The sequence below is a fragment of the Jaculus jaculus genome, chromosome 15 (assembly GCF_020740685.1).
Source record: "Jaculus jaculus isolate mJacJac1 chromosome 15, mJacJac1.mat.Y.cur, whole genome shotgun sequence".
NCBI classification, from domain to species: Eukaryota; Metazoa; Chordata; class Mammalia; order Rodentia; family Dipodidae; genus Jaculus; species Jaculus jaculus.
Genome location: NC_059116.1, coordinates 57,231,932 through 57,254,720, shown reverse-complemented (window position 1 = coordinate 57,254,720; position 22,789 = coordinate 57,231,932). Strand labels below are relative to the sequence as shown.

At 41.1% G+C, this 22,789-nt stretch overlaps 1 protein-coding gene across 13 annotated transcripts in view; it reads left to right on the top strand.

The window, feature by feature from the left end:
* Positions 1-22,789, top strand: part of Mllt10 (MLLT10 histone lysine methyltransferase DOT1L cofactor) — a 270,901-nt gene that overhangs the window by 224,783 nt on the left and 23,329 nt on the right. For all 13 annotated transcript variants that reach the window (XM_045134579.1, XM_045134577.1, XM_045134584.1 and 10 more), the window contains 3 exons: positions 5,318-5,496; positions 19,069-19,186; positions 20,741-20,813. In XM_045134579.1, the coding sequence (XP_044990514.1) occupies positions 5,318-5,496; positions 19,069-19,186; positions 20,741-20,813 (370 nt within the window). The remainder of the gene's footprint in view (positions 1-5,317; positions 5,497-19,068; positions 19,187-20,740; positions 20,814-22,789) is intronic.

Here is a 22,789-nt window from a genome sequence, read left to right as displayed (position 1 = left end):
CCCCCCTCCCCCTCCCCCTCCTCCCTCTCTTCCTCCTCCCTCTCCTCCTCCCTCTCTTCCTCCTCCCTCTCCTCCTCCCTCTCCTCCTCCTCCCTCTCCTCCTTCTCCCTCTCCTCCTCCTCCCTCTCCTCCCTCTACTCCTCCTCCTCCCTCTCCTCCTCCTCCCTCTCCCCCTCCTCCCTCTCCTTCTTCTTCCTTCTTCCTTCTTCCTTCTTCTCAGTAGGATCTCTCTCTAGCCCAGGCTGACCTGGAACTCACTATATAGACTCAGGGTGGCCTTGAACTCATGGCGATCCTCCTACCTCTGCTTCCTTAGTGCTGGGATTAAAAGCGTATGCCACCATGCCTGGTGTCTGGTCATCTGACAGATGCTGGCCACTGTCAGTGACCAAGGGAAGCAAAATCGTATTGAACTATCTAGCCTCATCTGTGTCTGCCATCTTTCTGCCTTTGTTGAGATCTTTGCATTCTTATCCAGGGAATGAAAAAATTGAATGTGTAATGGGCTGAAGGGATGGCTTAGCGGTTAATGCATCTGTCTGCAAAGCCAAAGAACCCAGGTTCGATTTTCCAGGACCCACATTAGCCAGATGCACAAGGGGGCACACACATCTGGAGTTCCATTTGCAGTGGCTGGAGGCCCTGTAGTGTCCATTCTCTCAGTCTCTCTCTCCCTCTTTCTCTGTCAAATAAATAAATTAAAAAAATTGAATGTGTAAATTACCAAGGTAAAAGTCTAACCTGGTTTGGCCTGTCTAGAAAGAAGCTGCTTGATTGTCAGTAAGCCCGTGCCCCCCACATAGAAACAGAGCATCTGGAACAGAATGGGCCTGCCAAATGTGTGGCATATATACACCAGACACTACCCAGTACTAAGCTTTTGCCATGAATGGAGACCCTGCACATGTAGCTGGCACCTAAGAGAACACTTGAATTTTAATAGTGAGCATACACTTATCTGGGTTCTATATTAAACTGATAAAATTTGAGTTTACCCTAAACATCTTAGCTCTCTCTAATGGAATTGGTTTCAGATGAATTCTGTTCTTTAGATTCCTCTTAACAATCCTGCCTACATGCTCACGCTTTTACATTTACCTTTCAATCTAAGTACCAAACAGCTTTCTTAGCAACATTCTGTGTATCCATCATTGAAAATTTCCTTTTTTTTTTTTTTTTTTTTAGGTAGGGTCTCACTCTGGTCCAGGCTGACCTGGAATTCACTATGGAGTCTCAGGCTGGCCTCGAACTCTCGGTGATGATCCTCCTACCTCTGCCTCCCGAGAGCTGGGATTAAAGGTGTGCGACACCATGCCCAGCTTGAAAATTTTCTTTTAAATTATCCTTCAACAGTCTCATGTTGTCTTTTACTAAACTTGACCATTTTCTCATAGGGCTGTTAATAGAAACTATACCCAATTCACTTATCTCATTACCAGTTGTCAGAAGCAAGCTCATTGGTATAATCTAGCATCAAATGGTTCACCTATTATTGAAAGTCTGCAAAATGTGTGTGTGTGTTTGTGTGTATGTGTAGCGGAAAAACTTAGAATGTTCTTACTATGTCACCACAAAAATTTTAAAATATTTATTTATTTATTTGAGAGAGACAGGGAGGGAGAAAGAAAAGAGGTGGATAGAGAGAGAATGGGTGTGCCAGGGCCTCCAGCCACTGTAAATGAACTCAATCGCATGTACTACCGTGTGCATTTGGCTTATGTTGGTACTGGGGACTTAAACCTGCTCTTTAGGCTTTGTAGGCAGGCACCTTGATTGCTAAGTCATCTCTCCAGCCCACCAGGAAATCTTTGTACTTTAAATGGAATCTAGGAAAAATTACAGCCATTGGGTTGGAGAAATGACCTAGCAGTTGTGCTTGCCTAACAAAGCCAAAGAGCCCAAGTTCCATTGCCCAGGACCCATGTAAGCCACATGCACAAGGTGGTACATGCATCTGGATTTCATTTGCAGTGTACCCATTCAGTCTCTCTCTCTTTCAGAAATAAATTTTTAAAAAATAATTTGCTAGCTTACACATGAAGATCATATTACTTATTCATTTTGAGAATACATCATATGTGCCTCCAGGCTTGAGTGCTGGGATGAAAACCGTGTGTTGTCACACCTGGCTCAAAAACAAAAGTCAAAATAGATTAAAACATCTTCATTTCTATTGGCACACACCTTTGATCCTAGGGCTCTGGAGGCAGAGGTAGGCGATCACCATGAGCTTGAATTCCAGGTCACCCTGGGCTAGAGTGAGACCCTACCTTGAAAAAAGCCACACATTTTTAATTCTAAATGCTAGGGCATGATCTCAGATTGTATTTAAGAATAGCAATTTAACAGAAAACATTTATTGAAAACCATTGTAAAAGCCGGGTGTGGTGGTGCATGCCTTTAATCTTAACACTCAGGATGCAGAGGTAAGATTGCCACGAGTTTAACCTGGTTTAAAATCAACACTATATAAGTGGCTCTTTAAATCATAGAAAGGAGGAGACAGAAATATAACCTTATTCTTACAATGGGCTGTGGTGATGACTTAGTGGTTAAGGTACTTGCCTGCAAAGCCAAATGACCCAGGTTTGATTGCCTAGGACTCAGGTAAGCCAGATGCACAAGGTGGCACATGTATCTGGAGTTAGTTTGCAGTGGTTAGAGGCCCATTCTCATTCATTCTGTCTCTGTCTGTCTCTCTTCCTGCTTCTCTCTCTGTGTTTCTTTCTCTCTCTCTCTCAAATAAAACAAAAAATTTAAAAAATGAAATGACTTCTTCTTTTTCCTCCTGCGAAAACTAAGCAAATCTCTTTTTTCTGCAGTTTGGCTGAGTAAAGACAACAAAATAATTATTATAATTCTCATTATTTCATAATTTTTCCTTCTTATACAGTCCCTTCATAGTTGCCACATATGATGCAGGATTTTGGGGAATTCAGGAAGTACTCAGAATTCAGAATTTATGAACCCTAAGTTTGGGTCCTACCTTTAGTAAAGAGTTAACAAACATGGACTCAAGCTGGGCGTGGTGGTGCATGCCTTAATCCCAGCACTTGGGAGGCAGAGGTAGGAGGTTTGCCATGAATTCAAAGCCACCCTGGGACAACATAGTGAGTGAATTCCAGGTGAGCCTGGACTAGGAGTGAAGCCCTACATCAAAAAAAACAAAAAAAGGCCACCCTGAGACTATATAGTGAATTCCAGGTCAGCCTGGGCCAGTGTGAGAACCTACCTTGAAAAACCAAAATAATAAAAATAAAACAATAATGTATTTTTTATTTGCCAGCAGAGAGTGGGTGGGTGGGGTGAGAATGAATTGGTATGCCCGGGCCTCTTGCTATTGCAAATGAACTCCAGAAGCATTTGCTACTTCATGTGCCTATATTGGGTATTCAAGCTGTTTTGGCCCTCAGGCTTTGCAAATAGGCACCTTTAACCATTTTGCCTTCTCCCCAGCCCTCTACCTCTACTCTTTATTCTCACTGTTGTATCAATTGAATATTGCCACTTTGTCTTTTGGTTTTTCAAGGCAGGGTCTCACTCTAGCCCAGGCTCACCTGGAATTCACTATGTAGTCTCGATGGTCTGAAACTCATGGCGATCCTCCTATCACTGCCTCCTGAGTGCTGGGATTAAAGGCGTGTGCCACCATGCCTGGCTTGTCCCCTTTTTTTATTTACTAAGTTCAAGTCCCATCCTGTTCTACTTTATTTATTTATTCATTTATTTTTTATGAGATCTCAGTTCAGAGCATATCAATCATTATTTCTAGGGGTTAACCATGCGTATTTTGAAAGACTTACTGCCAGGCATGGTGGCATACACCTTTAATTTCAGCAAGTGGGCTGCAGAGGTAGTGAGTTTGAGGCTACCCTGGGACTACAGAGTGAGGTTATACTTGGCTAGAGTGAGGCCCTATCTCTGACCAGCCTCTTGCCCCCTCTCCCCATAAAAAAACTTAACAAGTGATTTTGTTTTATATTCATCTATTAATTGTTCATTCAGAAATCTTCCTGAAGTAAGCTTGGGAGTAAACTTGGGAGGCAGAGGTAGAGGATCACTGTGAGTTTGAGCCAGCTTGGAAGTACAGTGCAAGATCCAGTTCAGCCTGGACTAGAGTGAGACCTAACCTCAAAATAACAACAGCAGCAACAACAAACTTACTGAAATAGGTTCGAGGTACAAAAGTATTTTGCCATATTAAAGTTGAGTTAGCTGGGTGTGATGGCATGCAACTTTAATCTCAGCACTCAGGAAGCAGAGGTAGGAGGATCACTGTGAGTTAGTTCAAGGCCATCATGAATCATAATGAATTTCAGGTCAACCTGGGCTAGAGCAAGACCTTACCAAAAAAAACCCCACAAAGGTGGAATTAAGTCAAGTGTTTTTTTTTTTTTTTTAATTTTTCTTATTCATTTTTTTTTTTATTTATTTGAGGGAGAGAGAGAAAGAGGCAGATAGAAAGAGAGAATGGGCGCGCCAGGTCCTCCAGCCACTGCACATGAGCTCCAGACTTGTGCACCCCCTTATGCATCTGGCTAACGTAGGTCCTGGGGAATTGAGACTTGAACCAGGGTCCTTAGGCTTCACAGGCAAACACTTAACCGCTAAGCCATCTCTCTGGCCCTTGTTTTGTTGTTTGAGGTAGGGTCTCACCAGATACTTGCACTTGTTTTTAGATTCAGCTATAGGTGGCACAGGAATTGGACCTGAAGCAAGTGCCTTTAACCACTAGTATATTTTAAAAAATATTTTTATTTATTTTCAAGCAGAGGGAGATAGAAGAGAGACAGATAGAATTGGTCTACCGGGGCTTTAGGCCACTGCAAACAAACTCCAGATTCATGCACACCTTTGCAATATCTTCACATGGGTATTGGGGAATCAAATCCATGTTGTTAGGCTTTGTAGCAAATGCCTTAATCGCTGAGCCATCTCTCCAGCCCCATCTAGTACATTTTTAAAATCAAGAATAAAATTTATTATGAAAGAGGTATTAAGTAAAAATCTTACTTATTTTGTTTTATTTTTGTTTATTTGAGAGCGAGAGAGACAGAGACAGAGAACAAGCAGGTAGAAAGAGAGAGAATGAGCGCCCAAGGGCCTTCAGCCACTGCAGACGTACTTCACATGTGTGTGCCCCCTTGTGCATCTGGCTTACATGGGTCCTGTGGAATCGAACCTTGGTCCTATGGCGTTGCAGGAAAGCGCCTTAACTGCTAAGCCATCTCTCCAGCCCTCTTATTAATTGTATATATATGTGACAAATTTGGGTGGTAAGTTATAAAATATTTAAATAAAATTTCTTTGGTTTCAGGTATTTATAACAGCAGTGATGTAGCAGCGTCCTTTCCAAATGCAGTGTCTGGCTCTGGATCTAGTACTCCTGTTTCCAGCTCTCATTTACCTCAGCAGTCTGCTGGGCACTTGCAGCAAGTGGGAGCTCTCTCCCCCTCTGCTGCTTCCTCTGGAACCCCTGCTACAGCTACAACTCAGGTGAGTTATTTTGATGCTATAAAGTTGTTTTTATTTGGAGTCATCATTATGTAGTTAATGAAATGTCTGCAGTTACATGTACATGTTAGAAAACTTTTTTTTTACCCCCAAAGTAGAGTCTTAACTCTAGCCCAGGCTGACCTGGAACTCACTCTGTAGACTTATGCTGATCTCAAACTCCCAGAGATCCTTTTACCTCTGCCTCCTGAGTGATTGTATTATCCTTTCTTTAATCTAGGATTGAGCTGGGCATGGTGGCACATGCCCTTAATCCCAGCACTGGGGATATAGAGGTAGGAGGATCACCATGAGTTTGAGACCACCCTGAGAAAAAAAAAGAATTGAGCTAGATATTATGACATAACCATATAATCCCAGCATTTGGGAAGTAGTGGCGGATTATCAAATCTGGGTTTTTAGGCTTCGCATGCACCTTAACTGCTAAGCCATCTCTCCAGTCCTCTAATTTCTTCTTTTTCTTTTTTCTTTTCTTTTTGGTTTTTCAAGATAGGGTTTCACTTTGGCCTGGGCTGACCTGGAATTTACTTTGTAGTCTCAGGATGGCCTCCAACTCATGGTGATCCTCCTACATCTGCCTCCCGAGTGCTGGGATTAAAGGTGTGTGCCACCATGCCCAGTCTAATTTCTTTCTTTCTTTCTTTCTTTTTTTAATTAACAACATCTATGATTATAAAAAAATATCCCATGTTAATAACCTCCCTCCTCCAACTTTCCCCTTTGAAACTCCGTTCTCCATCATATCCCCTCCACCTCTCAATCAGTCTTTTATTTTGATGTCATGATCTTTTCCTCCTATTATGATGGTTTTGTGTAGGTAGTGTCAGGCACTGTGAGGTCTTGGATATCCAGGCCATTTTGTGTCTGGGGGAAGTATGTTGTAAGGAATCCTACCCTTCCTTGTGCATCTGGCTTACATGTGTCCTGGGAGTTGAACCTGGGTCCTTTGGCTTTGCAGGCAAGCACTTTAACCGCTAAGCCATCTCTTCAGCCCCCTGAATTCTTATGTTTGTCCCGGATTTCTTGAAATTCCCATTCATACCTTCCTAAATTAGCTTGTCTTTCTCTTTGTTGGACTGTATTAGATCTGCCACCTGGTCTTCTCGTTTAGATATTCTGTTCTCTCCTTTATTCATCCTATTCGTGAGACTTTCCACAAAGGTTTTTTTTTTTTTTCTTCGAGGTAGGGTCTCACTGTAGCCCAGGCCTACCTGGAACTCACTATGTAGTCTCAGGGTGGCCTCAAACTCATGGTGATCCTCCCACCTCTGCCTCCCGAGTGCTGGGATTAAAAGTGTGCACCACCAGGCCTGGCCACAAAGTTTTTTTTTTTTTTTTTTGGTCTGTCTGTGTTCTTCAGAGTTAGGATTTTAGCCTGGTTTTTCTTCAGTATTGCTATTTCCTTTTTTGGTTTTTCAAGGTAGGGTTTCACTCTGGCCCAGGGTGACCTGGAATTCACTAGGTAGTCTCAAGGTGATTCTCCTACCTCTGCCTCCCCCTCCCCTCCCGTGCTGAAATTAAAGGCATGCTCCAGCATGCCCTGCTATTTCTATTTCCTTACTCATGTCTTGTAATGACCTCCTTATTTCCTTAAGCTGGTTTCCTTGTTGTCTTGGAATTCCTTCAGGAGTTAGTTTTCCTCCTTAATTCCTTTGTTTTTCTTCTTTGTTTTTTTTGTAGATAAGATCTTTTTTTTTGAAATCTTTGTCAGGCATTTCATCTAAAACAGTGTCATTGGGGGTCATGTCATTGGGGGTCATTTCTGATATGTGTGTGTGTGTGTGTGTGTGTATACACACACACACACACACACATATACACATACATACATACACACATATATATGGATTTTTATTTATTTATTTATTTTTGGTTTTTCGGGGTAGAGTCTCACTCCAGCCCAGGCTGACGTGGAATTTACTGTGTAGTCTCAGGTTGGCCTTGAACTCAGTGATCTTCCTACCTCTGCCTCCCAGGTTCTAGGATTAAAGGCCTGTGTCAACACGCCCAGCTTGGATTTATAACTTTTGGTGGGATTGTATTATCTTGATTCTTTGTGTTTCTTGTATTATAATACAGTGATTTTTGTATCCTAAGTTGATTTGATGCTTGGGTTTTTAATTATCTGTGGTGCTCTAGACTTGGAAATTTATGTGCCTTCAGAGTAGGAGTTTAGACTGCCAAGTGTAGCTTTTGTGCTCCAGTCCAACCACAAGAGTAATGCTTGGTGTTGAGTTTGTGTGCTGTTCAAGTATCCTAGTGGGCTGGGTGGAGCAGTTTACTGACAAAATTCTAAAATTCAACTGAGCAATATGCACATTCGATAAAAACAAGCACAGAGTATATGCAGTTGTGGAGATTGAAACAAACAGATAACCTGATAAAGCCAAAATCCCTAAGGGTGTGTTGCTCTACACTCTTAATCCTGTCTGCTGGGAGGTTGACATTTCTGTTCTGAAATGGGTTCTAGGTCAGCCTGGGTCTGAACTAGACCCTGCCTCCAATAATGACAGAAGAAAAAGACAAAGTCCCTATGAATCTGAAAGCATCAAAAGCAACAATAGTCAACCCCCAAATACAAATTAGTTGAAAATCTTAAAGCCAACCATGAATATATAACCTGCCCTGATGTGGAAAGGGACATGAGCACTTCCATTGCAGGCGTATGTACCTGCTTTTTTGTCAGTCAGTCTTATTACCTTTTGGGGTGGCTTCCAATTTCACCAGTGCTGAGTGCCACCTTTATCCCTCAGTGTTGTGCTGTGGAGCTGGTGCTGGATGTCCTGCGGCTTGGAGCTGAGTGTGTTCTCTGGAGGTTGGTTTGTGGTTGGGGATGGTTGCGTGCAGGAAGCCTGGACTTGTACTGGAACTGCTCAGCTCATTCTGCCTATATTTCTTTCCTTAGCTGATCTCTGCTGTCTCTCCTTCAGGTTTGATGAGGTTGGAAAATCCCCTTGTCTGGACTTTGCTTCTACATCTGCGGTGGGAGGGTGTGCAGATCTGCTAGGGCTGCCAGCACCACTGCTGGCCTGGTTTCCTCCTTCCTGATAGATCTTGGTCTCTCTCTGCTGTGGCTTTTCAGAAGAAAAGTGTATTGTGCTGTGGTTTTGCTTAAATCCCTCCCTAGGCTGGTTTGGTGTGATTCCTATGCAGCCGTCTTACCTGGAAATTGCCCAGTGCTTTTATTTCCCACTTTACAGGACTGATAAGCTACCTTTGGCTGCATTGGCTTAGGCTGAGCAATCTCTGTGGCCAGGCTGGTAGAATTCTGTGAGGGTCACAAGCCAGAGTTAGGAGTAAATAGTAACAAGGTCCTGAAGCACCTGTTTTAACCTTTTAAACATTTTATTTACCTGTGTTTTTTAGACAATTGATTAAAATGAAAAGAGCAGGGCTGAAGAGATGGCTTAGCAGTTAAGGTGCTTGCCTGCAAAGCCAAAGTACCCAGGTTTGATTCTCCAGTGATCACATGAGCCACATGATGGCACATGGGTCTGCCGTTCACTTAGAGTGCCTGGAAGCCCTCGCATGCCTATTTTCTCTCTCTCTTCCCCTCCCTCTCATCCCTTCCCTTCCCCTCTCCCTCCCTACCCCCCCATTAAATAAATAAATAAATAAATAAATAAATAAATAAATAAATAAAGCAATGTAAGAAGATAGATTGAAATTACTAATTTTTAAAATGCCATTCTAGAAGTTTTGTTATAATTACTGTGAATACCCATTTGCCTAGAATGTACAAGACCAAGGGCTTGCTCCCTAGTATGCCCAAACAAGACAAAACCAAGAAACATAAAGAATACTATCATATTTTTTGCAGGCAGATACCTAAGAATGTGACTGCAGAGTAAAAGTATGAAACTTGAGTAATGTTTTGTTGACTCTTTCTCCTGAAAATTAATGAAATTAGTGAGTTTTAGAGACCGACTTTGTGCTAGAAAAAGTCTAGGGGTTGTTCTCACTCTTTCACTGTAAGTGAAATAAATAGATCTTGTGTTTGGCTTATTTGCCATCTTAGGAATTAGTGCTTGTGGAAGTGATCAGGGAGGGGAAGACTAATGCAAATTCAGTTTTTCAGAGCTAAAGTAAGGCCTTACCTCAAAAACAAAACAAAACTGAAAACAACAAAAAAGAAAAGTTTGAGGGCTGGAGGGATGGCTTAGCAGTTAAGGTATTTGCCTGCAAAGCTAAAGGATCCCGGTTTGATTCTCCAGGACCCACGTAAGGCAGATGCACAAGGGGGCACATGCATCTGGAGTTCATTTGCAGTGGCTGGAGGCCCTGGCGTGCCCACTCTCTCCCTCCCCCCCTCAAATAAGTAAATATATATATATTTATATATATTTTTTATATATATAATTTTTTTAAGAAAAGTTTGATTTAGCATGCCTTTAATTTCAGCACTAGGGAAGCACAGGCAGGAAGGGTCACTGTGAATGAGGTCAGCCTTGGATTACAGAGCGCTTTCCAGAACACCTTGGGTGAGAGATCCTACCTCAAAAAAGCAAAAATCAAAAAAATAAAATAAAAAATTTCCAGCTTGGGACCAGCAGAATGGCTTCCACAAAGAAGGGTGGTGGGAAAAGGAAGGGCCATTCTGCCATCAAGAAGACAGTGATCCAAGAATGCACCGTAAACATTCACAATTGCATCCATGAAATGGGCTTCAAGCAGATGGTGCCCTCAAAGAGATGTGGAAGTTTGCCATAAAAGAGATGGGGACTCCAGATGTGCACATTAATGCTGGGCTCAGCAAAGTTATTTGGCCTAAAGAAATAAGGAATGCGAAGGTGGATGTGGTGGCGCATGCCTTTAATCCCAGCACTAGGGAGGGAGGCAGAGGTAGGAGGATCACCATGAGTTTGAGACCATCCTGAGACTACATAGTTAATTCCAGGTCAGCTTGGACTAGAGTGGAGACGTTGCCTTGAAACCCCCCCCCCCAAAAAAAAAAAGAAGAAAAGAAAAGAAATAAGGAATGCCCTGTATTGTATCCATGTGCGGTTGTCCAGGAAATGACCTGAAGATGAAGATTCAGTGAACAAGCTTTATACTTTCCTGTTGCCACATTGAAAAATCTACAGTCAGTGTGGATGAGAACTACCTTCTAAGTATCAAATAAAGTTATTAGGGGGAAAAAAAAAAAACCCTGTTACATAACTGTTGCAGGAAACTTTCCCTAAGTGATGTGAGGATTATCTGTTCACCACAGATAGGGCATAGACTTCAGACTACAGTTTTAGTGTACCAGTGAGTATTGGAGCATGGGTACCTTGGAGGCATTGCATTGCTGCAAAGTCCCACCTCGTCCTGGATGGTAACCTCATGGAGTTCCACTTCTAGTTAACCTTCCACCCCTATATATTCTAGCTTTTGTCAAGATTTCTTGCAGCTGGGGGGAAGGCAGGACAAAAGAGAACAATTGCTGGGAATTTTAGGTGGAGTCTTGTGGCTTTCTCTCCCCTCCTCCATCTACTGGGGTATTGTCAGTAGCTCCATTACCTTTACTGTAGACCTTGTATCTCTCTCTCAGTGGAGTTCTGCTCCAAAGTTGCCAAACTTTGGATGGCCTCCTGTGATGCCCAGAGGAAAATACACTATACAACAATAACTTAATTTTATATTTGTAACTATTATAAATTATACTTGTTTTTAAAGTAATTGTGGCTTTTTAAACAAATAATTGATGGAAAACTCAAATTCAGTACATACTAGGATATCTAGTATGCTATCTAGTATATATCAGCAATATAGTTCTATAATTATGGTTCTTTAGCATTATTAGAAGGTAGTAATAGTAGTAGTCCAAGTGATTGTTAATGATGTGTTCTTGTTGGATCTTAAGCAGATGGTATAAATTAGTTTCTTTAGCAGTGTCATTAATTTTACGTTTTTCCTTTCAAGTTTTATGCCCCTCAAAAAGAATAGAGATAAGGGGGAGGAGGGTATTACCATGGGATACTTTTTATAATCATGGAAAATGTTAATAAAAATTGAGAAAAAATTTTGAAAAAAGAAGAGAGATAACATTAATTAAATATTGACCAATTAAGAAATCTATTTAGAATTGGCTGATTATTCTGTCCAGTCTTGCTGTCCTATCATGAATGTTCAGTGATGGTTTAACTACACTTTAATCCTGCTACTATTTTCAGGAAACTCAATTGTGGAGCATTTGAGCATTAGCCTAAACAATGGTTTTGAATATGTTAAATTCTTAACAATTAGGGAGCAATTTGGGGCATTTAATAATGTGGAATGATGCAATTGAACCTGACAGCTTCTACAGTAAGCCTACTCATGGGACCAGAAAGTTGTTCACAGTATTATCACATGCTCAGTATTAAAGCATGTGTGGTCAGTTACTGGTGGTAACTGAAGTTTGTTATCAGCGTCTGCTTCATAGTATAAAGTTTGAATCAAAGTGAGGAACAGATAAAACTTGATTTAATCACTACTGAATATTCATTAGAATTTTTTTCCAGAAACTTTTTTTTTTTTGATTTTTCAAGGTAGGGCTTCACTCTAGCCCAGGCTGACCTGGAATTCACTATGGAGTCTCAGGGTAGCCTCAAACTCACAGCGATCCTCCTACCTCTGCCTCCCAGTGCTGGGTAGAAACTTTTTTTTAATCAAATGTGTTCATAAATTGAAAAACTAACAAACAAACAAATTAACCGAGTATGATGGCACACATCTCTAATCGTAGCACTCAGGAGGCAGAGGTAGGATCATTGTGAGTTTGAGGCCAACCTGGGACTACAGAGTGAGGTCCAGGTCATACTGGGCTAGAGTGAGACCCACCTTGGGGTTGGGGGTGTGATTGGGGGATATGGGACAAAAACATACAAATTGTATTTAAAAGCACTTAAATCTTTAAATTGTATTTTCAGTCTTGCTGTATATTTGTGCGTATGCATGTATACTGTGTTGCCGTGTATTTATGTGAGTATAGGCACACACATGCCATGGAGCATGTGTGGAGGTCAGAACACAGACCAGGGCTCTTGCCGCTTCAAATGAATATCAGGTGTTTTTGCTTTATTTTGCTGGGGAATTGAACGAGGCCAGCTGGCATCCTTTACCAGCAGTGCCTTCAATTGCCCAGCCATCTTACCAGCTCCCAGTGGTGTTTTGTTTTTTGTTTTGTTTCAGTTTTTTAAGGTAGGGTCTTAATCTAGCCCAGACTGACCTGAAATTCACTATGTAGTCTCAGGGTGGTCTCCAACTCAAGGTGGTCCTTCTGCCTCTGCCTCCTGAGTACTGGGATTTTAGGCATGTGCCACCATACCCAGTTATTTTGTTTTATTTTAAAACAGTCTTGGTATGTAGCCATAGATGGCCTTGAATTCACTTCTATATATAGACTAAGCTGGCCTGGAACTTGCTGCACTGTTTCTGCCTCTGCTTTGCTACTACTGTGATTACAGGTGGGAACCACTCTCTCTAGGAAGTAGCGTATCATAATAGAATACATACATAAGCTGGAGAGATGGCTTAGTGGTTATGACACTTGCCTGCAAAGCCAAAGGACCTAGGTTTGATTCCCCAGGACCTACGTAAGCCAGATGCACAAAGTAGAATACATACATAAGGGGCTGGAGAGATGTCTCAGAGGTTAAGGCACTTGCCTATGGAGCCTAAGGATACCAGTTTGATTCCACAGCACCCTCTTAAACCAGATGCACAAGGTGGCACTTGCATCTGGAATTCCTTTGCAGTGGCTAGAGGCCCTGGTGTGCCCATTCTCTCTCTCTTCTTTCTGGCTCTTTCTCTCTCAAATAAATATTCCAAAAAAAGTTACATAGATAAAATATGTAACGAAACATGCCATCTCATGTTTCTTTGGAGATAGGTTTTAATATGTGAAGTATGCTGTAGTTGTTATCAAGATATAATTGTTAGTTTATATTTTCCAAATTGATGGAGAAATAGAAATTGCCAGGTGAGCATAGGTGGCATACACCTTTAATCCCAGCACTTGGGAAGCCACGTTAGGATGATCACCTTGAATTGGAGGCCATCCTGAGGGTACAGAATGGATTCCAGGTCAGCCTGGGCTAGAATGAGACCCTTTGCAGGCAAGGGCCTTAACTGCTAAGCCATCTCTCCAACCTAAAATGTTTTTCTAACATATAGGTTTTTACTATCATTAATCTTTCTTTTTTTAAAAACATTTTTTAAATTTATTTTTATTTATTAGAGAGGGAAGGCGGAGGGAGAATGGGCATGCCAGGACCTCTAGCCACTGCAAATGGAGTATCAGATGCATGTGTGCCATCTTGTACATCTGGCTTATGTGGGACCTGGAGATTCAAACCTTGGTCCTTAGGCTTCACAAGCAAGTACCTTAACTGGTAAGCCATCTCTCCAGCCCAATTCCTTTTTTTTTTTTTTTAAGTGTTCTTTTCTTTTTTTTTTTTAATTTGAGAGGGGTGAAGATAAGGGAGAAAGGCAGAATGGTTGGACCAGGGCCTCTAGCCACTGAAAACAAACTCCAGACACATGCACCACCTTGTGCATCTGGCTTACTCGGGGAATCAAACTTGGGTCGTTGGTCTTTACAGGCAAGTGCCTTAACCACTACGCCACCTCTCCAGCCTTTCTAACTAAATTCTTCTTAATTAACAAGTTAGGTGGTATAATCCTTGCCATTTGACAGATGACAGTTGAGGACAAAGAATTTTACTAATATACCCAATGTGTGAGATAGCTTTGCTTGTGGAAAATAAATGAAAGTTTGTGTGAAGTTGGAGTCTAAGGACAGAGTTCAGTGATAGAATACTTGCCTAGCATATACAAAATTCTGGGTTCTAGCCTCAGCTCTGCAAATACAAAGAAAAAAATATGTGAATTGCTAATTTAAAAAAATATCTTAGTCTCACCAAGATTTTACAAATATACATTTTAAAATTATGTGTCAGTGCTGGAAGCTTGAAGAAGTAGCTCCTGTGTTTTTAGAGCTTGTTTGAATCATTCGACTAGAATATTTATCGACAGGTTAATTGCATATTTTAAAACTGGGGGCTGGAGAGATGGTTTAGTGGTTAAACGCTTACCTGTGAAGCCTAAGGACTTTGGCTCGAGACTCCATTCCCCAGGACCCATGTAAGCCAGATGTACAAGGTGGCTCATTTATCTGGAGCCCTGGTGTGCCCGTTCTGTCTCTGTCTATCTCCTCTCCCTCCCTCCCTCCCTCCCTCCCTGCCTCCCTCCCTGCCTACCTGCTTGCCTGCCTCTTTCCCTCTCTCTGTGTCTGTCAATCTCAAATAAATAAATTAATTAACAACAAACAAGCCTGTGCTTGCTATAACCTGTTCCCTGAGGTTGAAGTATGAAGCTTTAAATCCACCTCTATGCGATGAATTACTACTGTAGGACTTTCCTAAGGTGAAATATTCACAGGCAGCTCTTTTTTTAGTCCTAGGGTTTTTGAGGATGGACTTTGAACTTGCCTTGGAGCCAAGGATGAACTTGAACTCCTGGTGCTCCTGACCTATATCTCCCAAGTGTTATGCTTGGACCATGTACCACAGTGCCCAGGTTAAGCCCATGTTAGGGTTACAGGCAAGTACCATGCACCACAGGACTCAGGTTAGGATTATAGGCATGCGTTCAAGTTAAACACCCCCCCCCTTATCGACAACTTCCATAATTGTAAACAGTCCCCCACTTTCCCCTCTCCACTCTCCATCATATCCCCTCCCCCTCTTAATCCTCCCCCCCCCCCCCCCCCCCCCCCCGTCTAGTTCAGGCAGTCCTGGAATTCACTAGGTAGTCTTAGGGTGGCCTTGAACTCAAGGTGATCCTCCTACCTCTGCCTCCTGAGTGCTGGGATGAAAGGCGTGCACCACCATGCCTGGTCACTGAAAGCTTTTATATAAAAGTTATCTTGAGCCGGACATGGTGGGACATACCTTTCATTCCAGCATTTGGGAGGCAGAGGTAGGAGGATCACCGTGAGCTCAAGGTTAGTTTGAAACCACATAGTGAATTCCAGTATAGCCTGCAAAGTCCAGGACAGCCTGTGCTAGAATGAGGCCCCTACCTCAAAAAAAAAAAACAAAACCCAAAAAATAAAAAAACAAAAAATAAAAACTAAAACATAAAAAAGCTTTCAGTACCTTTGGCTGCTGCTTCCATTGGTTAACATGGAATTGTTCTATCCTCCCCCATCCTACTGTTTTTTTTTTTAATTTTTAAATTTTTATTAACATTTTCCATGATTATAAAAAAATATCCCATAGTAATTCCCTCCCTCCCCACCCCCACACTTTCCCCTTTGAAATTACATTCTCCATCATATTACCTCCCCATGTTTTTTGTTTTTTTTTTATTAGTGGCAACAAAGACTATTGAGGGGTGGGTGACAAGGTCTCACTTTGTAGCCCAGAGTAGACTCAGAGCCCAGAGTGAACTCATTATCCTCCTGCTTCCTGTTGCTCTCTTTAAATAATAACTCAGTACTAAGGTTCTTTTTTTTAAATCATAAATGTAGAGACTATGATGTTACATAAAATGTGGGAAGATTTAAAAATGAAATTAATGTAGAGTGGGCTGTAGACATTGCTTACCAGTTAAAGGTGTTTGCTTGCAAAGCCAGCTGGCCTGGTTTTTATTCCCTAGCACCCACATAAAGCTATAAAGTGGTGCATGCATTACTCTCTCTCAAACACACGAACAAATAAATATATACTTGTGTTAGAAAACCTTTCTGTCCATTAAAGTACCTTGATTTTATTTTTTTAAATATTTTATTTATTTCTTGCAAGCAGAGAGAGGGAAAAAGAAACGGTGTGCCAGGCCCTCTTGCCACTACAAACGTGTTTCAGATGCGTGCACCACTGCATCTGGCTTTATGTGAGTACTGGGGAATTAAGCCCAGACTATTAGGTTTGCAAACAAGCCTTTAACTACTGAACTATTTCTCTCTCCAGCTCTTTATTTGTCTTTTTTCTTTTCCTTTTCTTGTTCTTTTGAGGTAGGGTCTTGCTCTATCCCTGGCTGACATGGAATTCAGTATATAGTCTCAGGGTAGCCATCAGGCTTTGCAAGTAAGCACACTGAGCCATTTCTCTAGTCCCATCACGTTTTTTTTGAGAGAGAAAAAGAGAGAGACAGAAGTAGGTAGAGAATGGGTACATAGGGCCTCCAGCCACTGCAAAGGAGTTCCAGATGCATGCGCCCCCCTGTGCATCTGATTTATGTGGTTCCTAGGGAGTTGAACCTGGGTCCTTCGGCTTTACTGGCAAATGCCTTAACGGCTAAGCCATCTCCCAGTCCCGTAATTTTTTTTTTTTTTTTTTTTTGGTTTTTCGAGGTAGGGTCTCACTCTGGTCCAGGCTGACCTGGAATTAACTCTGTAGTATCAGGGTGGCCTTGAACTCATGGCGATCCTCCTACCTCTGCCTCCCAAGTGCTGGGATTAAAGGCGTGCGCCACCACGCCCAGCCCGTAATTTTTTTTTATTTACAACTTCTATAATTATAGATAACAAGCCTTGATAATTCTCTCGCTTCCCCCACTTTCCACGTCACAAATCCACCCTCCATAACATCTCCTTCCCCTTATTAGTCTTTCTCTTACTATTATTTTTTTCTTTGTCTTGCTGTATTGACAGCTTCCATAATTATATACAATCAATACTCATGGTAAAATACTTGTATAAATTGTAGAAATACTTTTTTTTTTTTTTTGGTTTTTCGAGGTAGGGGCTCATTGTAGCTCAGGCTGACCTGGAATTCACTATGTAGTCTCAGGGTGGCCTCGAACTCACTGAGATCCTCCTACCTCTGACTCTCCAGTACTGGGATTAAAGGCGTGTGCCCACCCCCCACACAGCTAGAAATATTTTTTTTATGCTTAGTAAGTTACCCAATGGCTAACATATGATATGGGGATATGAGTCTATCCAGAAATAGGTTATTGTATAATATTTTGCTTTTTACAACAGCTATACCATCAGTGTCTTACATGTTAATGCATGTCAAAATGCCCCATATCTTCTGCTCTGTTATCTAGCTCCTTTATGTTAGAAGTGCTTCCATTTTTTGAAGTTATTTCCAAGTTGTTCTGAAACAACTATGCTTTGATTTCATTCATGGAAAAGAGGAATAATTAAGTTTACTTCAAATTTTGTCATTTTGTTAAATCTGAAAAATTTCTCAGGCTAGTGGTATCCTTCTTTGAGCAACATTATCTTCGGTACAAGAGATTTACTTCCATACTACATTTTAAGGCCATTCTTGGAAAGAGGGAGAGTATCCACATGAAAGAAGTCATTTTTATTACATTGGATTACACAACCCCTTGGCCAGCCTCCTTAGCCTCATCTGTTTAAGGGTTCATTTTTCCTTGTTTGGCACAGGTCCCGGTAGAGGCCTTCAGGATTGTGGTTAGCAACATGAATGAATTACAAACTTTGGAGGAGCTCTTCAGTTAGAAGAATTGGCTTCCTGCCAAAAAGACAGTGCCTTATGTGGGGTTAGGGCAAAACTATGATTCCTTGTGCCCTGCATTATATAGAAAACATATTTGTGATGCCTATTTGCTTTCTTTTAAGATTTTTTTTTTTTTCTTCCCGAGGTAGGGTCTTACACTAGCCCAGGCTGACCTGGAATTCACGATATAGTCTCAGGGTGGCCTCAAACTCTCGATCCTCCTACCTCTGCCTCCCCCAAATGCTGGGATTAAAGGCTTGTGCCACCACGCCCGGCTTCTGTTTGCTTTCTTTTAAAATAAAAACAAAACACAACAGCACAGGCAGCAAGCTTCCCAGTCTTTCAAAACAGGAAGAAACAAAACATTATATAGGTTTTACTAATGACAGAGTTAAATGAGAGAAAATATAACTCTGAACAGTTAATATACTAAAAAGGAGTAGAAGTTGAACCTTTTGACCACTTTAGCTAGCCTATGATGTAAGAGACTAGAATATTTGTTAGGTATCTGCTGTTTACCCACTGTTATTTTTAAATGGTTTAAAGCCCTAAATCTTCATGGTCATTGTACTACTAGGTTTAGTGTTGACTAGATACTTTGTGAACCCCTATAAAAATTGTTGTTAGCTGGGTGTGGTGGCGCACACCTTTAATCCCAGCGCTTGGGAGGCCGAGGTAGGATCGCTGAGTTCAAAGCTACCCTGAAACCAACAGAGTGAATTCCAGGTCAGCCTGGGCTTAGAGCGAGAACCTGTCTCAAAAACAAACAAACAAACAGTAATTGTTATATAACTTCAAAAATTGACATGTTGAAATGTTAATACAAAAATTAAACTGGGAGTACACATCTTTAATTAATCCCAACACTCGGGGGGGGGGGGTCAGATGTTGGAGGAGTGCTGTGAGCTGAAGGCCAGCCTGGAACTACAGGGTGAGTTCTAGGTCAGCCTGTACTAGAGTGAGACTCTGCCTTGGGGAAAAAAAAAATTTGCTTCTCAGAAAGTCAGGAGTTTCTCCTCATAATCTGAGTTACTATAGAATAGTTACTAAAGTTTATAAGAGGAACAGCATTAAATATTTTTCAGTATTTACTATTGTACTTCTCTTCATTCAGGCAAATGCCCTGTCTGGATCTTCTCTTAGCCAGGCACCATCTCTTATATATGGCAACAGATTAAATCCAAATCCATCAATGGCAGCTCTCATAGCTCAGTCTGAAAACAATCAGACAGGTAAGTTTTCAGCAAATTTCCCCCTGTTGATATGTTTTCTTAAAATAAACAAATACATAAAGTAGGTGTGGTTAATAGGGAATGTGTCCCTTTGTTTTAAAAACCTAAAGAATCCCAGTTAAAGTAAATCATATGCAGTGGTGCAAAATAGTGATTTTTGTTGTTTTACCATGTGAAATATAAGTGTTTAAGCAGAGACATTTTGAGGGCAGAAGAATGTAGCCACATCTCCTGTGACTTTTGTGATTGATGTGTTTAGTCCTCAGTTCTGTGCAATGAAAGTAACACACAGGGCTTTTCTGTGAATAGCCTAACATTTGGGTATTTGCATAATTCAAGAAATTGCATTATACAAATTTGGTTAAAAAATCCCCTTAGAGAATTTCTACAGGTTTTAGTAATCCTGGGAATTTTTACCAGCTGACATTGTGTAGCATTTGCCCCTTGTGCTATCCTAATTAACCACTGGATTTGCTTGTTTCATCCTATCCTTAAGGATTTGTTGACATATCCAAGTAGTCATGCCTGTTTGGGGGCAGGGGGTTGGTTTATAGTTCACCAAGAATGGATCACTCATGTCTTTACTCTTCAAGGGTCAGAGGTTACTGGCCCAGAATAAGGAAAGACAATTTTGAAAATGGCCAGATATATAGGGTGATATTTAATAAAGGACTAACTTCAGAAAAAATACGAGTCACTGCATCTGGCTTACGTGGGTCCTGGGGAATCAAACCTGGGTCCTTAGGCTTTATAGGCAAACCCCTTAACCACTAAACCATCTCTCCAGGCCCCTTTCTCTCCAGTCCCCTCCTTTAAAAAAAAATTTTTTTTAAAAAGAGATTGAAAACTTAAATACGGGGTTGGAGAGATGGCTTAGCGGTCCAGGCCCTTGCCTGCAAAGCCAGAAGACCCAGGTTTGATTCCCTAGGACTCATGTAAGTCAGATGCACAAGGTGGCACATGTGTCTGGAGTTCATTTGCTGGCTGGAGGCCCTAGTGTGCTCGTTCCCTTTCTCTCTCTCTCTCTCTCTCTCTCTCTCTCTCTAATAAAATAAAAGTTAAAAAAAATACAAGGTTTGGATTGTTGCTTGTTTTTGTTAGTTTGGAAATTTGTATAATTTTATTCTTGGTGTAAGAATTCAAAACAGTTTTAGCCTTGTGTAAGGATATTCATCACTGATTTTGTGACTTGGGTTAGGTTGCAAAGTGTTAAAAAAAATACAGAGCATAAAGATTTGCTGTGATAAGCATACAGATTAGCTGTCCACAGCTGTAATTCATTACTTTCACCATAAAAACTAAAAGTGGCTAAGGGGAGGGTAGTGCAAGTTTAAACCACGCTTCTGTGCTGTAAAATAGAAAGGAATGAAAAACAACACAATCCATAGCCGTCTACACCCCAAAAAACGTGTGAGGACATCACATTACCTGTCACAGTTCAGCAGCTTCAAATTAGCAACATGCAGGTGTACTTTCATGGTAACTAGGAAAAATCAGAGCTACAGCTTAAAACCTTCCAGTTACTTCATCTGCTCTGAAATGTTTACACCACAGATCAGGAGCCTGGAGACAGTGGTCGCAGCACTGTTGGTAGAGGAAGCTCACCCCGAGGAAGCCTTTCACCAAGGTATGTGTATTTACACTGCAATGTTCCCAATGGAGCCACTCCGACGTGTGGAAACTGTTATCTCATGTCAGTACAGTGCACATTTGTGAGGCTATAAAAGTGTTCTATGAATAAGCATGTCTAGACAGTCAAAAATGATTCTAAATTAATTTAAATATTAAACTCATTATTAGATATAAGCTAAGAAGCCCTTAATGTTTCTAATGAGTTTGAACTATTTTATCATTTGTATATTTAGTATGAGTATGGTTAATGCATTGATTGGGATGATTATCTTTACTCATAAAGTAGTCTTTTAAAATGTCTTAAAGCTGCAAAGTCAAGACCTTCAACTTTGAGTTCTAGTTTTGGCTGCATTACCTTCACTCAGTTCTTAGTTGCTATTTTACAAACAGAGCTTTTGTAGTAGATTCAAGTAGTTTAGCCCCTCTGAGACAGAAGCAGTGAATAGAACACACTTGGTGAAATTATCATAGTGATTATACGCTAGCATTTGAGTACTATTAATATATAATTTTCTTATCAGTGTAAGGTAATGGAATTGTATTACTTCTAAGTGGGAGAAGGGTGTGTGTCAATTTATAGACCAATACTGGCTGGTGGCCATATTCCTTTTTTTGGCTGTATTCTTTTGATTCCATTTTTTTCTCAACTTCTATATCTTCTAGTTTGTTTTCTCTGTGTTCTCAAATTTAAATGCCACCTGAAACACAAAACTGGGTGAGAAAGGAGAATAGAAGGAACAAAACTTGTTCAAAGGGTTTTTATTCCTGTATGAGAGCAATTTTGATGACAAACAGTAGTGTTGCTGTCTTTGAATATTTGGGGATTATCTTTTAAGGAACAAAATCTTTTTCATTTTGAACATTAGTCCAATACCCTAATTGTACATCATGTAATACCTTTTTCTTATTATAATTCCTGGATTAGTTTACAAATAGTGTTATTGGGGACTGGAGAGAGAACTCAGCAGTTAGTCACTTGCTTCAAAGCCTGATGGCCTGGGTTCGATATCCCCAGCACCCATACAAAGCTAGATGCACAAGGTTGCCACATGCCAGAGTACTAGTGGATTGTTACAAGACCTGAGTCATAGTACAGCTCTGTCATTTACCAGCTGTATGTTTATGAACAAGTCACTAAAGCCCCTTCTTACTTCTTAAGAAAACATTCATTTTTTATGTCATGATCAATATTTGGCTTTCAACTCCCACCTAGGGCTAGCACTCTGTTGAGCTACATTCCCAGCACCCTTGTTTCCTCATTTGGAAAAGCAGCTTGTAATGTAGATTTGACTTTTTAAAAAATTTATTTATTTATTTGAGAGACAGAGAGAGTATGGATGTGCCAGGGTCTCCAGCTGCTACAAATGAACTCTAGTTCATCTGAACTCTAGTGATGTATGCATCACTTTTTTTTCCCCTCAAGGTAGGGTCTCACTCTAGCCCAGGCTGACCTGTAACTCACAGCAATGAAAGTAGTATATCTTTTTGTTTTTGTTGTTTGTTTTTTAGAGGCCTTATTAGAGCCCAGGCTGACCTGGAACTCATAGACCCAGGCTGGCCACAAACTCCAACAATCCTCCTTCCTCAATTCAAATGCCTTGCATAGCATTGTGGTGGCATTCTGATAACATGTTTATTATGCCCAAGTGGTAACAAATTCATCTATTTTATTTATTTTAATTTTTAAAAATGTTTATTTGCAAGCAGAGAGAAAGAGAGAGAATGGGTGTGGCAGGACAATTAGCCAGTACAAGTGAACTTGATTCATGTGCCTCTTCGTGCATCTGGATTTATGTGGGCACTGGGGAATTGAACACCAGTCATTACGTTCCTTTTTTAAAAAATATTTTTAGGGCTGGAGAGATGGCTTAGTGGTTAAGTGCTTGCCTGTGAAGCCTAAGGACCCCGGTTCGAGGCTCGGTTCCCCAGGTCCCATGTTAGCCAGATGCACAAGGGGGCGCACGCGTCTGG